We start from the raw sequence: 15,055 nt of genomic DNA, 5'->3' as shown, positions 1-15,055 counted from the left end.
ACTAGATACCTAAAGAAACCTAATGGAATGGATGGGAAAAAATTCTGATAATTTTTAAGTTATCAATATTCTTAATATTATCAAATTCAAGATGGCTGCCTGAAAGTCATATCGTTGTTCCAATCAGTCTCAAACTGAGTTGGTCCAACCAGAGTTTCACAGAAGATTCAGACAGTATTCCTTGAGAAAGTTTACAAATGTCTACATCTAAAATTATGGTTGTTATGTAGGACTTGCTCACGCCCAATCTTTTAAAATCAAACACGCAGAGAGCAATTTACAAGACAGTGACACGAATGAAGGTCAATAGAAGTCGTTTCTCTCAACACTGTATGACACGTATCTTGACGGTTTGCAATCCCAGACAAGGAAACAACTTAACAGACAGTTACCGAGAATCTGGACAGAGATATGATGTATACAATAGAAACACTTTTAAGCAAGGTTTTATATTTTGGTCTAATTCCTGTCTAATGTCAGAGCAGAAAACAAGAGCTTTAACTGTCAAAAGCAATTTAGAAATATAACATATATGCGTAAAAACATTCATGAAATTATAGAAAATTTTATCACGGGGCGGACTAATGGAATCTTGTGGTGAGGAGGGCTGTGCGATATAAACGTCCACTGATGAAGCTAGCACAGGGTTTCGGACGCAAAATGACACGGGTCTGGCTTATATCAGTCCCTATATGGGGTACAGTGTATCCGGTGCCGCCAGCTCTGTCCCGTACATTTAAATAAATAATACTGAGATGTAAAGTAATATCCATAGAATAGGATATTTTGAAGGCAACGCTCGGTTGACTGGACTAACGTTATTGCAATGGTTCTATTTACTAATGCAATCGGGCAATTTAGGATGTTGGGTAATATTTTTGTAAATTACATATAGATAACACAAATTCTTGGTAAGCCACGTAGCTCTGCGTCATTGATTGTTTGTTACCTGGGTTTTGCGCCCTGTCAGCAGTCAGAGGTTTTTTTCATAGCGGAATTTTCTTGCAAGAGTTGCTGACTACCTCAGAGAACAACATACAGGAGGCCGTGCCGTCCACATCAGCATGGGTAACGTGTTAGTAAGTTAATTAGCAATTATTCTTCTACGAAATAGTGCCATATCGTGGGATGTACAGTCTACCTTAGTGTTTACGGAATTCTCTACCATAACGGACACCTAGTATAGCTAACACATTACCTTCGTTTCGTCAAATTTAGTGTCCAGACATATAACTGCCTACCTATAAAAGTCCAATCCGTGTATTGGCGCCGTGAAATGACTCCGATTCTAACTGGATATTTTTACATCCTCCCGAATATCTTACTCGTTTACGAAATTCAATTTGATCTGAAATATTTTATCATTAAACTAATGTCCTGCATCAGGCCACATATCATTGATTGATTCAGATGTCGGTAAAACTCCGTCTCTTCTCCATAACTTGATTGTAACTCGATTTGTAGTGTTGTTTTTTTTGGTTAGAATTTAATCTGATGTACAGATAGAGTAGATGTTTTAGTTGTATCTATACTAGTTTCGAAAAAGGTACCACAATTTTGCATCTAAATACTAAAATCTCTCTTCTTGCAACATCTAACCCTTCTTGGTCCGGAGATCCGCTTTTCCTTTGAAAGTTAACGTTTATTCAAGTGATCATTAAAAAAAAAACATTTATCCCATTTCCTGATTTTTGACTGCCTCGTCGCCCTTGAGAGTTGTATTTAGTTAAATTTGCTGTTCTGCCTTGGACCCCTCAGTCATACGATAGTAGACGATTCATCCTCTATTTGAAATTTGAAATAATCATCGTTAAATGTTCTATCTACAGATCCTTAAAAATTGTTCAGGAAGGAGAAGGGGTCTACACCCAGCGCTCCAGTATTAAAGGTGAAGATCATGGTTTCAAATCCGTTTCCAATGACTCCAATCTACAGAGCTGTGGTATAGTATACTTGTAGAGCAACGGCGAGATAATGAATAGTGGAATCTCATCTAAAACAGAAGTACAGACGTCTACTACGGAAATATATGTAAGCTGACGGGATTAGGCATCCATTAGGATCGGAAATGAACTGATTTTTCTCTTACTTGTCGCCCCACACCACACCACATAGCGGCGATAAAAGGCATCGACGCCATTAATGCATACGTCTTCTTTATCGTCAGAATGTTTGCTTCCTAATATCTAGGTCAGAATCATGCATGGAGGGGTTGCTGACCATTAGTTTAAAAAAATAATCTCTAAACATCCTAAATAACCCCTTCGTAATTACACGTTCCGCCTTGTCTCAGAATGAGATAAGTAAATGACAACGACGTGTGTCGTTAATCTTTTGGGATGATGTACAGGGTCGTTCAATTTTACGGATTGCTGGTTTTGATAATAGCGAAGACTTGAGTCGATGGCCTACCAAGCGGGCTAAATCATTTAAATTATTGTTAACGTGTTGAAAAGGTAGGCGTATCCTTAAATGATTTGATAAGAATAATTATGAGGAGCTGACAATGGCTGCCGTCTTTGTGGGTCTTGCTGGGCTGTGTAAGATTACACCATATCAACAGAGTTTCAACAGAAATTGAACAAGATGAAAAGTGATATTACAGGAAGATAAATGAACACTTTCGGGAGGAAATGTTTACATATATCGAGTAGAAATAACCAATCTTCTCTCTATATATTAGTACAGTAAAGGTGAGGGTAGTCACCCCGAAATTATACACCTGCTCCAGCCATCCCACTATACTAAGTAGTTCCGTGAATATTGCATATTGGATATCACTCTAAATTTACGACACCGTGCACAAATAAAGTTCTGCATACTGTTTGGCGTCCCAATTCACTATTTATGTAGTTCAAAAGGTAGCCGTGATAATAAAAGAAAATCTTGTGTTAATTCTTATGGTCTGTAAAACTGTCATTTTAGCCTAACGCCGACATATATACACCTTAAATACAAACGTACCAAAATGGAAATATGCGCTAAGAAAGCACAGCCTCAATTGATATCGATGATTCAGTGACTGGTGTTCCCGTCAAACCATTGACTTCTACAATCCATTTCACTCAGCTCAGGCTCCCCAGGAGAGAAATTATCTCCGATCCCAATAAAACAACTTTGTTCTACTCAACCCAAAGGTATTTTAGTTAATTAAATCTAGCTAATGGGAGACAACAAAAACAGAAAGCCGTGATAAATCTGCTGGTGCTTTAAATAGCCACTGTTTAATAATCCTATATTAATAATAGAAATATGCTTTTTTAAAAAAGGTAGATCTCTACGTCTTAATAAAACGAGGCGAGTCGTGACGTCATAACACAATAGTATAAGTGAGATATGCCGCGATTTACATCGCTATATATGCCAGTTATACGAGTTATATATGCCAACATGACATAATTTACCATTAGATTCATCAGTTCTCATGCACTCCAGAAAAATACACGTATCCATCATAATGAAGACTAACACGACTCCGGTGAAACATTTTTAAATTGATCTTTTCGTGGTCACTTCCGATCCATGCCGTTTAATTGAATCGCGCCTTAATTGGTATACAACCTATTCGCTTCCATATAATAGTAATGATCGTTAAAGTTTAGGTAATGACTGTTTATATGCCCACTATTGATTTGGATATAATTAATTTTCAGGCAGACAAGCTACCGAATATTAAGTTCCCGCTTGTCAAAACCAATTACGCCTGCCGTTAAGGGAAGAAAAACATCGGCACATTTGCGTAGCGAGATTGTCAATAGGCCTTATGTGTGATATCGGAATTCGTAGATAAAATGCTAGAGGAGGCAATATCATTGGTTTCGGGATATCACAACAGATGTCATAAATTCCAATTCTTTTATCTAGAGCTGGCGCTAATCTTAAAACCTAATTTGAAACAAAAGCAAAAGTACAACGACCAACACGCAAACAAAAACTGACGTTTTCCAATCGATGACATTCGGACGTAATTACCTCTCTTACAAAAACCAAAAACCTTGTACAAAACACAAAATCTGTACAGGAAGAAACTCTGTTATACCGATGCGTGGTGTACACTGGAGTCGCGTGTATTATAAGTATCTGACGGATTAAGTACGACTCCTAAGTCTTATTTTTGAAGGTCAATGCTATCGTCATGGATGTACACTTAAATCAACTCATGTTTAAAAACTACATCGACGGACAGCCATGGGCTAGTTCAATTCACTAGATACAGCAGCATAATTTTGATAATTATCAAGAGCATACACGATTTAACAATATCACAAGCGAATGTCACACAGATGTCTCGGCCCCGGGGGACGAGAAGCGCGTGTGCGAGAGTACCCGTCAATGGGGTTGACATAATTAATTTCACGGTGATGACAACAGCGCTCTCTGGCGTAAGGGGCGTGCCCTTTCGGGTTTAGGCTAACTGACAGTACTACAAATATTGATACCTTGGAAGTACAATAATGAATTGGGATCCGCCATTAGCAAGGCCGACTCCCAGGAATAAAGCGTTACAAGTACATGATTACTACTATTAATTATTTAGATCAAACCATTGGCTAATTAATTCCCACTGTCTGCAAGGAAGTTCTCCAAAGTACGGGTTGGTATTCAAAGTCCTCCAAATTACAACTCGCCACAAATATCATGCCAATTTTGTTTTCCACAATCAGTTCTTCAACATAATCAAACTCAATACCTAACAAAGATGCAATCGTACACATGATTTCGTATGTCTTGATCAAGTGGGATGAAAGAGAAATTTAGATAAGTTTTTAACAATTTATATGCTATTTCCCTGTCTTGAACCCCAATAAAGCAATTTAGTGTGAACATGAGAAGATGATTGTGATAATGCCCGATTAATCAGGCCTACCGCCATATAAATTGATTTGATATGGTGCCTGTGTCCAGCACGCAATATTATTTTTTAAACGTATTTTTGTAGAAATAAAAATATCTATTTATATGCTATTTCCCTGTCTTGAACCCCAATAAAGCAATTTAGTGTGAACATGAGAAGATGATTGTGATAATGCCCGATTAATCAGGCCTACCGCCATATAAATTGATTTGATATGGTGCCTGTGTCTACAGTACTGAATTCAATCTCTCGCTCCAATCCTTGCCGTTCGACCATGTCACCGATACGATCTACTGATGTCACAGATAATACAATCATTTTAATTCCTTTCTCTGATCTAAACGATAACCATTACATCGATGTAGTAATGTATTATTATATCGTGCTATGTAAACCATATTTGATGATGGAAATGTGTAGCTGATGCTTCCTGATGTATTTGGGAGTTGGAACATCATATTAAAACAAATATTCCTCCCTAACGGCACCAATCAAACCGAATACACAAACAAGCAGAAGAGAGTTCCTGAGATATAACTTTAAGAGATTATTTCATAAAACTCCGCATTATATTAATGAAAACCATAGGCCCGTGCACGTACCGATTCAAGGCGTGTTCGATTTGAAAAAAAAAAAAAACCCAACATCACTGAGTTACAAAGGTAGGTAAATCTTCGTTATCTGTCATAAATCACTGTCTCTATGTCTGAGATGTGCTTTTGTTAAATTATCTGTAGTCCAATAAAATAAACATTATCAATAACTAGATAACTGTCGCCAAACAGCCCATCCAGGCTCTGTCATGTTGCAGTAGACTCCTCAAAGTTAATGGAAAACGAAAGTGGATATCATCACTACAAACTTCCTAATGTTGAAATGTCTCAACAATGAAAAATACATTACAGTGTAAAATTGTAAATAAATTATCTCTCTGTCTGAACGCATTGGTGTTATAAACCACTTGTAAATAATACTACTTATGTACACACGTGATAATTGCTTGGCTTTGTAGATTCTAGATGTACAAATAACGGCTGCTTTCAATGGGTTTTTCTTTTATAATATCCTTTACGACGTGAAAATTGAAAGCAGTTATATTACTTACATGTAAACGTCAGTTATAGTCCTTGTTTCTAATACTACCAGCGACTATCACGCTGATTTGCTAGCTATCCATACTTTTCATGAGACCTGAATTTTACCTATCAGAATATCTGGGGTTTTTTTCCAGCAAAACCATATGATATGCTGCTGATAAGGAGTGTGGATTGGAGAGCCATACAATCTGTGAAATCATGACCATCCTATTTATACTGTTTATATTACCGAGCATTATGCTATCGTTGGTTTCTGTACTTGGTCATTCGTCGACAAAATTTTCAATCAACGCATCAGCTGGATTAAGTTTGACAGCAATTTTCTAGCTCGACCATATTTCAATGGATGAATTCAATAAAAAGCTAGAAAACTGCTGTCTGAACTATTCTCCGTCATTATGATGCAGGGTTCTGTTTTGCAGATGCAATACCAGAATTAATCCACAGTAACATTGAAAAAAGTACGTTCAGTGTTCGGTATGGGCGCCATCATTTCGAAATCCGGGCATGTGTTCAAATAGCATTCCACGTGATCTCGACATTGTTGCTATATTTAATATGTACAGTGTATTAAGCGATACAACACAAGAGTGTGTATATCATACATATATCATTATAAAACACATTCGCATTACTGGATAAGAAATAGCCGAAGGGTCTAGCGGATCAAAAGATTCAATTTGCTCTTTAATTCGTGGTTTAATTAGAGACTTAATGGGTTAATTAAGTCCTATATACCTAGCTACAGTGTACAGCCTCTCGCAGTCCTCTCGCGCCGTGTACATGTGTACCGCCGAACGCAACAACCGTGGAGTATAATACAAACGCCCGCTAAAATTTGACATGGCTAACATATGTTCAATTAAGCTAAAATAGTCATTCTCTTGTCCCGGCACAACAACGTCACAACCAAGATTGATATTGGTCTAATCAAGCCGGCGAAATAACCGCGATGCAACACAATTATTGATGAATATGAGCTAATAGAGCCTGCCCCTTTTTGAACCTAACAAATTGGAAGGACGATTTGGCAGATGTTCTCGGCGGTCCTTTCTCGGTGTAAAACGAGCATACCTGATTATGTGAGATTTATTAATTAATATGAGTGTTATTTTACGTCTACAAGTAAACATCAGCTGTGTTTGACATTACGTAATTAACACTGCAAAAATAACTCGGTTATGACACGTACTACTATTAATTAACAAAGATATAACACGGAATAGCTCCTTCCAAGGAGGAGATAACTGTGTCATCACGTAATTACGTAGCGCAGGTACAACTTTTTTTTACTATATCGATAATTTCAAAACGAAGAACAAAGATAAACATGGTGTCAGAGATATTATACTCGCCGACAGCAGAAATAGACAACTTTTTACCGTGGAAATGAAAGCACAAGAATGCTTTATAACAAGTTCTCATACAATACCATATAGATGGTTAATGACTTTCATCATTTTACAGAAAATGTTTAAACATCAAAATGAACCTAAGTGGTATGTTGTTATTTGAAATGTGAATAAGTTTTAGAGCAACATTTTAAGCTTGAACAAGAAGAAATCTGAATGAAATCGGATGATATCTAGGGAACTTACAAGGATATAGTACAAAGTGGTAAAAAGCTTCCCCGCACGATAGGTAGAACTCCCCTTGTCAATACCCGTGATTAGTTCTTACGACCGACCGACAGTAATCTACTCCGACTTGGCAATGGTAAGCAGAAGGGATGAGGGCGAAAACTTTTAATTAAGACTCAATTAATGGTGAATATGTATTATTGATATCGCCAGCCCATGCCAGCCGACAGAATTAACTCGTACGTCTGGTCTGCAGTGACGATTTGGATTGTAATGTAAAATTAATTCCGATGGACATTAATAAAGTAAGCAGCTCCGGCCTAACGACGTCGGTACCATACACATAAAGCAGCTAATCACACCGACTTGTAATAGAAAACCTAGTGAACATATTTCTTTTGATTAATCCAGGGAGGCGAACGGACTGAAAATACAAGCGCCAAAAGAAAACGAATATCTCTTAAATATACATAAAGCTCGGTGATCATTTAATCAACGTTATCTAAAAGAAGGGTGCCAATTAAGTTCACGACCACAACATCAATACCTGTGCCCAGGTGTAATGATTGGTACGTCATAGAACTGAGAGTAAACAGCGAAATAAATCATGATTCAATTAATTTTTTTTAGTAAAAAGAAAGTCATTAGCAGTGCGAAATTATCACACTTCTGTACATCACTGCTCACCATCTATTAATAACAAACAAAAGCCCTACATTACGTAGTCATGCTTTTTATTCTTGATCCCAGATATTATAAAAATAATCATCGGTGATGGAAAAATCGCGCGCATCGCCAATACCCGGATGTCTCTGATTGGAACATACTTTTGTAGCTTTCACTTTAGCCAAATCAATCGGACAGTATTCATCGACACGGATCGAAGCAAAGTGCACGCGAGCATTTATCAGTGCTCAACTAGAGTAAGAAATAAGAGCTGGGAAATGTGTAGGGAAATCGTAATGAGTCATCATCAACAAAACCCTTCCAAATTAGATTGAAATACTAGTATGGTTTAGATCACATCAAACGTTTGAATGATCATGAAATTTATAATCATAATTTACAAATTTATGAATAATAAATCGAACGATATGAAGAAAAAGTAAAACGATATATGGGATAATTCCCTACATATCAAGTTCTACTTTGACACACGATGCTACTACACGTCCTTTATACACAGTGAATATATAGGTTTTATAAAGCGGAAGTAAGCGAAAGTCGGCCGGAACAAAATTTCCTTTACAAACAATTCGACGTTCGGCAAAGTGTTATCTAGAATACCAGGACTTGCATCCGGGTAAGAACGTAATTGATAATAGTATATCACACGAGTTTGCAAAGACGGCAGATATAAATAATATATTACTTAAATGTTTAAACTTGCAGACAAAATCTTTCCCACGAAAATCTGCATCATTTTAGATAATATTAATTTTACGCGTGATGTCTTCTCAGTACATTTATCACCGGTTCACCGTTTCGGCTGACTGAATGCAGGTATTTGATTTGTACAGAAGTCATTCTCGGGGCGACATGTGCCCTGTTTAGACATTATCACGATGTGATATTTATCGTCTGTCATCTTAACTATACACTAGCTTACGTCATTATCAAGAAAAAATGATACTTTCAATTTAAGATTAAAGTTGGTATCATTTAATGACTTCCTGTGCCTTTGATATCTGTGTATATAAGGCTATATCTTAATTCAGTTGACTTGCACACGACACTTTCATTAAAATTATTTTTTCTTTAAAGTCAAGAAGACAATTACCTTTATCGGAAAGCAACATTCAAAAATTAAATATACTTGGAAGCACTTTAATATATATCAAAATGAGAGTAATATAGCTGTAACAATTGCCTAGGATTATGCCAAGCGCAATTACGTTTTTATCTTAGTTTGTATATCTATATAAATATATTCATTTAGTACAGAACTGAAAGGCAATGAAGGAAAACAGAAAAGAAGCGGGATGAGGGGGAGGGGGAACAATGAATGTTGGGAAACCAATACTGTACCTGTTACAAATGGACTCGAACTTAAAATGACGTACAACTACGTACCGAATATAATCGTTCTTGCACAGGATCATTCCAGACCGTGAGAAACAAGAGCCAAGATGTTCTAGCTTGGTCTGACAACAGGAACACTTTAAGCAGCCTGTATGCCAGTATCTGTCCATGGCATGAAGCAGGAAACGGTCAAGTATCCGTCCACCACATCCTGCGCATGCCTTCACATTATTGCCAAACATGGAACCATTTCCGGTTTGGTCATTTCCGGTTTGCTGCATTGTGACTCCATTCACGACGGCCGAGCATTCCTCCGAACCTGAAGAACAAAATATACTTGATTATGTGAAATATATAAAAGTCAAATGTGGAAAATTATAAAGGGGCGTAATAATTACGGACAAAATAACATGTAATTGGTTTATGAATAAAACTCCTGTGAAATAACCTTCAACCAAAGGCTCGAATGACTCATCATTAAATATTCATTAACATCGATATCAGATAAGGTATCGGCAATGGATACCAATAAACTTTAAGAACATAAATCTCCTCATCGATTTTACACGTATCCATGTATTATTCAATTTACATATATCTTTAGATACATTTGATGATTATTCACAAAATGGAAATGTCCTTCTTTGGCCGTGACATCAAAGAGAAATCAACTGCAAGGAAATGTTTTTGGATAATTGGAGTTCCATTTGAAAACGTGTTAATTCCTAATGCACAATGCTGAAGTCATCCGCGGGTTTCTGTCACGCCAATTACTCTATGTGTACTTATTGATCTGAGGTGCCATATGACGGACGTGAGACCCAACAATTTAATATCTCTTAACGGCCATACTCAATTACGAGGTACAGACTGATGAAAAACCTTCCCCGTTATCCATGGATTAAATTTGTACGTAAAAATGTACGCCATCAGCTATTACGTCAGTTCATAACAGACTATGATGTAGAATTAGCAAAAAAAAAAATCTCTCCACACGGACTTGCATATAACACAATTTGACCAACTGACCAGCATGGCTGTACCAAAACGATTACATGATGCTACAGACCAGTTTCGGCGAGTGGCAGTTTTTATCACATAAATAAAATGTTCGTTCAATTTGCAAATGTTCCCTAAAGATCACCTTGAAGAGAGTATCGTAGCAATTTAATTTATCAAAAACTCTGCATTCTAGCAACACTCACTAAAAGCTATCAGATTAATAAATATACGAATACATTCATGTCACCTGAAAGGAACCGGAACAACCGTTGTCACAGGAAACGTCCCGTCAGGGGCCGTCTCAACGGTTAATTTAGTACAAAGGACAGTTTGTTTAGCCAAGTGAAAACAATCTAAACTTGACATACGACCCCCGAGTGTTCCATCCATCAAGTGATGCCCAACAGCTGGAACTAGTTACACGGTACAGCACCCCGGGCAGTCGTCCTCCTAGGTTCCCTTAGGGTCAGTATCATTATACCACCCCCTACCCTTTTTTCAACTCTTTCCATCCCTTCTGTCTCATTAAAACATGTAGTGTATATATGGTAAGTACTGTACGTCCCTGGACATTTCACTGGCAGGACGATTAGAATCTTGCTAACGGTATGCTGACGGGCTCTGCCATGCTTCTGATTTACGGTTTCAACCCATGGCAGGGCTGAAACGTTTACCGACCTCTGACCTATTTTATTTGACCTTGTTTCACCTTTAGGTAATAAAAGGTCCTCCCTTACGTAGTTTGTGTGGTGCCTTTACTCTCGTAACCTATATTAACTGTGTTGAACTTTTTGAACTTGTAACGATCCATCACATCTCGGACTTGGGCCCGTCCATATCTGCACGAATCTCATCGCTATTTTAAATGATAAACTATTTTACGTGTATAAATGCGTAAGTCCGACTATATAAACCAGACATGTGGTATTCGGTGTGACAATCCTATTCTTACATCGAGCTTTGTAACATATTGTTAAGATGGTTAAAAAAAAATAAAATTTAACATATAACACCGTATCTGTTCAGAGTCTGTATACTTTTCTGCGATAACCGTTTATCAACCTGAACAGAATTCGTGTACCTTCGGCATTTCTCGTTAAATCTGACCATCTACATGAGCATCGTTAGAGCTAAATATCTCCCCTTTTATTTCGTTAATTTTTAAAAAAAATCAAACTATTTAAAATACATATTTTGTTTGTATTGTGATCTCAGGAGGTTCTACAGCATAACTTGGGTAAGGTGTGTACAGGTCCTCCTATGAGACGAGCTGACAGGAAGGTACAGAAAGTATTTCAGAAATTGCAGTCTGTTTTTATTATTGTTTTACATTTAAAAGGAAGGAATTTATGGTTGAGATTTTAATGAGGAACTATAGATTGGTGGTGCAAGTCAGGATCGGCGTAGACCATAGTACATTGAAACGAAACACGATACACCGCCCATACCGGATGTAACCACCCGTCAAATACTTCTGTCACAGGCACAGGTAAATCAGGACTAATTCCAGACTTACCACAATCAGGAGTTAATTAATAAATTGAAATGAGATATGATCATATCCCACTGGTTTTCGATTTGTATAGATCCACGTACGTTCTACCTGCATAAGACTACGTTATACTAGCGGTAGGGTGAACGTAAACATATTTCATATAATATCTATGTACATGTTAAAGTGTACATTGATAATAAAACAGATGTTGTAAACCAATATTGTTAGTAACTGATGTGTATACAGCTCTACAAATTAGACCTCGACATGTGTATACATTTTGTTATTAAATATTTCCCTTAATGTTTGAAAAACCAGCCAAGAAATTTTGTTGTGAGAGTAATTTGAACTTCAATTAACTTCCGTCTATTTCACATCACGTGTAATGTACGTGTATAACTTGATGTTGATAGAAGACATTGCAGTGTTTGGAAACTCTTTTTACAAAAGTGTAAAGAATTGTGTAAAATATACACGGATCTCGGTAGATAAGTCTTTGTAGTGTGTGTATCTCGGTAATAATTGTGTATTTGAAGTAGGTATATCTAGGTAGTAGGTGGTATACATGAGTGTAATTCGTTAGCGTGGTATGTGTAACTTGGTAGTACGTGTACTTTGGTAGTAATTGTATCTTGGTTGTAAGTGGATCTTGATGATAGGTGTACCCGTTGGTACCTATCTGATTAGTTGGTGAATCTAGGTGCGTGTAATTCTGGTAGAGAGTGTTTCTTTGTAGTACGTGTGACTTGGTAGTAGATGTCTTGGTGGTTCGTGTATCTTTGTAGTACGTGTAACTTGGTAGAAGATGTATCGGTGGTACGTTTATCTTATATACCTCAGTATAACGTGTATCTTTGTAGTAAGTGTATCTTTTTATACGCGTATTTTGTTAATATGCGTATCTCAGTGATACGCTTATATCGATGATTTTTCTTTGTAGCACGTGTACCTTGGCAATACGTGTATCTTGACCAGTATGTGCATATAGAGATAGTTGGTGTAACACGCTTGTAAAGAGTACCTTGGTACTACGACAGTGTTATTAACCAAGAACCACGTTATTAATTGATCAGTTTGTACCAAACGCAACAGATGGTGGAAGCCAGGTTTATCACTCAGGAAAGATTGCCTCACGATTAGAAGAGATAACTTGGGCCAAGCGTACACCGTTTCAGGTAGAATATTTAGAGAAAAAACGCTATTATTCTAAACCATTCCTTAATGCGATTATCACACAAAAGGTACGATGTAGAGACACCAGCTGGAGTCCTAACGATGCTACCAGGAGATGTAACGGTCCCTCGTTCAAAACCAGTTTTACTTTCGTATTGAGGGGGCTAACAAACCTGCTAAATATAAGCACTCCTACAAGTACACATGTACATGATGCAATGTGTTATATGGTCCCCATGAATGGACAAAGGAGAGGTTTTTCCACAACTGTTTAGTTCCTACGTGTTTACAATGAAGACGTACACGTGTGTAAACCACGTGTGGATACATATACGTGTGTCGAGAAGAGTGTTAATAATGATAATCGTTATAAAAAATTACTAAACCGGTGTAGTTTTAGATAGTGTGAGAAACGCATGTGACGATAAATACATGTGCGTACCGTTTGGTACACACAGCGACAGCCGCACATACGCAGAAATGCGTGTCCTTATCTCATTAGTGAAGGGAGAGAGAAGAGAGTCGGGAGGTAAACAAACTTACACGAGACGGGGATTAGCGTTGGTCATTACCGTTCAATAATGATGACATCATACCCTTAGTACTGTCAATCCCCGCTTCTAGCATGACCCCTTGTCATATCCTGATAAACCGTTTCCCACTGCTCTGTAATAAGGACACCAAGATCTTTCCCTAAATAACAAGGTCTAGACTATATAGTATCAAGTCAACAACCCAGAATGACGTCTCAGACGTTCCTTTCTCATTGCCTTCAAAACCTATGACACAAATACTTCAAACCATCTTCGTGGTACAGTCCCGGACAATCATCCCAAGCTATACACCCTCCACCCTCCCAAAATCCCGACTACTCCGCTCACTTACCGTTCGTCATTTTGGTCACGATGTGTGGTGATTTAGCATTAGACATCTAAATGTGTGCTAGATCCGTAGGGCTAATGTCCACCGTGGAAGTCTGAGTTTATTTGTAAATTGCTCCGAGACGAGAAACTCTGAATGGTTACTACTCGAGAGACCAAACACGGTCCACGAGGCCGATTTATAACTGTTGTGATCTGTTGTCTCTCACGTGGCCGACTGGGGATTGTTGTGTACACAGGAAATAAACATCGTACAAATCACCTCGACACTGCAATGTACATGACTCGATCGTTCACTGTCGACTGCGAATATGTCCGACAAAACAAGAATTTGTTACACACAGCGGAGAGAGAACTGTGATAATGTAGACAACAGTGTCTTCCACCATAACACCGCTCAGCGAAATAAATTAGACCGTCAAAATCTGGCATCTACACTGAATGAGACACATCTGCCATTTGAATGGATCATCTACCATTACCTCTCCGCCAATCAGAACGCCGCTTGCAAAATGAAGTGACTCTGGCGGAAAAGCTTAGCTCCGCCCACTTGCCATAAATTTGAGCAAAGCTTTTCACTGCGAGATTGTAGATTTAATGCGTTAATGAAAACCGACCAACGATTGGAAATGAACCATGTGAAATTTAATATCGTTAGATCAAGATAATAATATTAAATGCTTTTAACCAATAATTGTATGCTCAGCGTTATTGTATGGATGTTAATCAAACACGGACAGTTCAAAATGGTGGTAATGTACATGAAAAGATACTGATTTAAAGATGCTAATGAGACAACGATTGAATATTTTAAAGATTGATTTACATAAATCTAATTACATGCATTTTGGCAGAGAAACATCATGTGATGATAAAATAAATTGACGACGTATCTGTGTTGATTTTTATAGTGATGATTTCGGACATAATGCAATTCAACGACAAATTAT

At 37.6% G+C, this 15,055-nt stretch overlaps 1 protein-coding gene across 2 annotated transcripts in view; it reads right to left on the bottom strand.

Annotated features, from left to right (window-relative positions):
• LOC132550082 (LIM domain transcription factor LMO4.1-like) overlaps positions 1-14,512 on the bottom strand; it is a 35,151-nt gene extending 20,639 nt beyond the window's left edge. For both annotated transcript variants that reach the window (XM_060214093.1, XM_060214092.1), the window contains exons 1-2: positions 14,110-14,512; positions 9,606-9,873 (exon numbers count right to left, since the gene is read on the bottom strand). In XM_060214093.1, coding sequence (XP_060070076.1) covers positions 9,606-9,873; positions 14,110-14,155 — 314 coding nt within the window. In that variant the 5' untranslated portion in view covers positions 14,156-14,512. The remainder of the gene's footprint in view (positions 1-9,605; positions 9,874-14,109) is intronic.
• Between the last annotated feature and the right edge of the window lie 543 nt (positions 14,513-15,055).

This window comes from Ylistrum balloti, unplaced genomic scaffold (assembly GCF_031769215.1).
Source record: "Ylistrum balloti isolate Yb309-2 unplaced genomic scaffold, AGI_CSIRO_Ybal_v1 Utg370104, whole genome shotgun sequence".
Taxonomy (NCBI): Eukaryota; Metazoa; Mollusca; class Bivalvia; order Pectinida; family Pectinidae; genus Ylistrum; species Ylistrum balloti.
The sequence above is the reverse complement of the archived record's forward strand: the minus strand, read 5'-3'. Positions and strand labels throughout refer to the sequence as shown.